This window comes from Primulina tabacum, chromosome 16, assembly GCF_025594145.1.
Source record: "Primulina tabacum isolate GXHZ01 chromosome 16, ASM2559414v2, whole genome shotgun sequence".
NCBI classification, from domain to species: Eukaryota; Viridiplantae; Streptophyta; class Magnoliopsida; order Lamiales; family Gesneriaceae; genus Primulina; species Primulina tabacum.
In genome coordinates, this window is record NC_134565.1 from 11556829 (window position 1) to 11560387 (window position 3559).

At 39.1% G+C, this 3559-nt stretch overlaps 1 protein-coding gene across 1 annotated transcript; it reads right to left on the reverse strand.

The window, feature by feature from the left end:
• Positions 1-489: 489 nt before the first annotated feature.
• On the reverse strand, positions 490-3287 carry LOC142528352 (uncharacterized). The gene is made up of 5 exons (XM_075633393.1): positions 2838-3287; positions 2268-2471; positions 1648-1836; positions 1298-1588; positions 490-711 (listed from the first exon to the last, which is right to left on the reverse strand). The coding sequence occupies exons 1-5, from the start codon at positions 3285-3287 to the stop codon at positions 490-492; spliced, it is 1356 nt and encodes a 451-aa protein (XP_075489508.1).
• Positions 3288-3559: the final 272 nt, after the last annotated feature.

Sequence of the window (3559 nt, forward strand, 5' to 3'; positions counted from 1 at the left end):
CAAAACTCAAAACATGAAAGTTGTAGCCTTGGATCTTAGCTTTCTATTGCAATTGAATTCATGTCATTTGGATCAATATCCCATTTATTATGCTGAAAACCGTAACAGATACCAAAATTTTCATACCGTTTCTGCACTCCAATTACCTATTTGGCTCCAACCATCCAAACCATCAATCCAACTTCCAACATTATACCTTCACAACAATAACAACTCTCAAATACACAACCATCTACTTAACCTTACCAAAACCATACAATAAATAACCATGAATACAATGCAATAACCATATTGATGCTATAACATGAAATACCAACCCTGCCATCAACTATACTCATAAACCATAACAATAACCATGATCAATAATAACTTAACCATATATCCATAACACTAAACCATAGAATAACATCATTGACAATAAAAGGATAAAAGGTTGGGATATTACAATTTCCCCACTTATAAAAATTTCGTCCCCGAAATTTGCTTACTTCAAAATAAATCCGGATAACGTCGTCTAATCTCTTCCTCCGGTTCCCATGTAGCCTCTTCAATCACATGATTCCTCCAAAGAACTTTAACAAAGCCAACTTGTTTGTTCCTTAGCACTTTAACTTTGCGGTCAATAATTTGAACCGGCACTTCTTCAAAGCTTAGATTAGGCAAAAGATCCAATGCTTCGTGTCGAAGAACATGGGATGGATTGGACAAATACTTCCGTAACATTGAAACATGGCTCATACTTCGTCCCAATATAAAGGTGATCTACACTTCCTATCATATAATGCTTCATATGGTGCCATGCCAATCGATGAATGGTATCTGTTATTATATGTGAACTCGACAAGAGGTAACTTCGAATCCCAATTACCAGGAAAGTCAATAGTACAGGTTCTCAACATAACCTCCAAAATCTGTATAACTCTCTCTGATTGCCCATCGCTCTGAGGATGATAGTCTGTGCTAAAGGCCAACTTTGTACCCAAAGCTCTATGGAGATTTTTCCAAAACTCAGATGTAAACCTTGTATCACGATCTGAAACAATCGACACTGGTATCCCATGAGGTCTTACAATCTCTTGGACATACGTCTCCGCATATTGAGTCATATAATATGTCGCTTGACAGGGAGAAAATGTGATGACTTGGTCAATCGATCCACGATCACCCAAATAGAATTATAGCCCTTCTGAGTTCTTGGAAACCCGACAACAAAATTCATAGTGATGTGTTCCCACTTCCATTGCGGTATAGGTAAGGATTGCAATAAGCCCGCCGGTCGTTGGTGCTCAATCTTTACCTGCTGACAAGTCAAGCATTCAGAAATAAATGCTACTATATCTATCTTCATACGTGGCCACCAATACAATCGACGAAGATCTTGATACATCTTGGTGCCACCTGAATGTACTGAATAAAGTGCAGTATGAGCTTCCGTCAAAACGTCACGATGAATAGCATCACCAACAGGAACACAAATACGGCCTTGAAATGTAATCAGGCCATCACTGTTCAATCCAAACTCAGAATTCCCCTTCTTCTCTGCCTTTGCTCTCAAGTACAACAAAAGAGTATCGAACTGTTGCTCATGCTTAATTTTGTCAATCAAAGTCGGTCAAATAACTAAGGTTGAAAGGCGAGCGATCATACCTTCCTCAACCAATGTGATCTCATTTCTCTGCAAATCCAACAATAGAGGCTTTTCAAACCCAATTGAAGGCCTGACTTTCGGTTCAATGCATCAGCAACCACATTTGTTTTTCCTGGGTGGTAACTGATAGTGCAATCATAATCCTTCACAAGTTCTAACCACATTCTCTGACGCATGTTCAGTTCTTTCTGAGTAAAGAGATACTTAAGACTTTTATGATCTCAGAAAATATCACATTTCACACCATATAAATAATGTCGCCAGATCTTCAAAGCAAAAACAACGGCCGCCAACTCAAGATCACGAGTCGGATAGTTCTTTTCATAATCCTTCAATTGACGAGAAGCATAAGCAATGACTTTGCCTCGCTGCATCAACACAGCACCGAGACCTTTCTTGGAAGCATCTGTATACACCACAAAGTCTTCAACTCCCTGAGGAAGTGCTAACACTGGAGGTGAAGTCAATTTGTCCTTAATACTTGAAATGCTTGCTGACATTCATTAGTCCATTCAAACTTAACTGTCTTTCTCGTCAGAGTAGTAAGTGGCAAGGCTATTTTAGAGAAATCGGCAATAAAACGACGATAGTACCCTGCCAACCCAAGGAAACTTCGTACCTCAGCAACTGTCAAAGGAATAGGCCACTTCTTAACTGCTTTAATCTTAGCCGGATCCACAGCAATTCCTTCCTTGAAAACAATATGACCTAAAAATGCAACTTGCTCCAGCCAAAATTCACACTTCTTGAATTTAGCATATAACTGGTTGTCCCTCAACTGATGTAACACAATCCTCAAATGCTCCCTATGTAGATCTCGAGTCTTTGAATAGATTAAAATATAATCAATGAAGACAATAACGAAATTGTCTAAATATGGCTTGAAAACCCGATTCATAAGATCCATAAATACAAAAAGAGTATTAGTTAATCCAAACAACATAATCAAAAACTCGTAGTGACCATACCTTGTTCGAAAAGCTGTCTTAGGTATGTCACACTCCTTTACTTTCAAGTGATGGTACCCTGACCGCAAATCAATCTTAGAAAATACAGTAGCACCTTGCAACTGATCAAAAAGATCATCAATTCTGGGCAGAGGATATTTGTTCTTGATCGTCACTTTGTTGATCTCTCAATAGTCAAGACATAGTCTCAAGGACCCATCTTTCTTCTTCACAAATAATACCGTTGCCCCCCATGGAGATGAACTTGGTCTAATAAAGCTCTTATCTAATAACTCTTGCAATTGACTCTTCAACTCTTTCATTTCAGTTGGGGCCGTTCGATAAGAGGCTTTAGAAATCGGTGCGGTACTTGGTACAATATCAATAACAAATTCCACCTCTCTATCCGGTGGCAATCCCGGCACATCATCAGCAAAGACAACAAGATAATCCCTCACAATATCAATGTCACTCGCATTCCCACTCCCTTCTCTAGTTATATCCAGCACCGATGCTAGAAACCCATGACAACCCTTAACCAACATCCGTTGCATTTGCAAGCAAGAAATAAAAGAAAGGCCAAGCGAAGTACCTGACCCCATGAAGACCCTGCTATCACCATGCCCTGAAGGAAAACGTACTGTCTTGGCTACACAATCTATCACAGCTCGATAAGTAGATAACCAATCCATTCCCAAAATAACATCAAACTCAATCATGGGAATGACAATCAAATCGGCATTCAACAATTCCTCATCTACTTGAACAGGGCACGCTCGAATCACACTTGAAGAATGAATATAATCTCCCGAAGGAAGCACAATAGAAAAGTGGATAATTTCACCAATAGGAGCAAGACCTAGAGAATGCATAAATTGCTCAGATATAAAAGAATGTGTGGCACCAATATAAATAAGAGTAGTAGCTTGCTTGCCTGAAATAAGAATGGTACCTGAAATGATTG

What these genes read in the sequence shown, in the direction of transcription:
- LOC142528352 (XM_075633393.1), bottom strand. Translation starts at nt 3,287, where the DNA reads ATGGATTGGTTATCTACTTATCGAGCTGTGATAGATTGTGTAGCCAAG. An exon ending in TTCCTTTGACAGTTGCTGAG is followed by an intron (nt 1,837 to 2,267) that starts GTACGAAGTTTC and finishes CTCTTTACTCAG; the next exon opens with AAAGAACTGAACATGCGTCA. An exon ending in GATCACATTGGTTGAGGAAG is followed by an intron (nt 1,589 to 1,647) that starts GTATGATCGCTC and finishes GACAAAATTAAG; the next exon opens with CATGAGCAACAGTTCGATAC.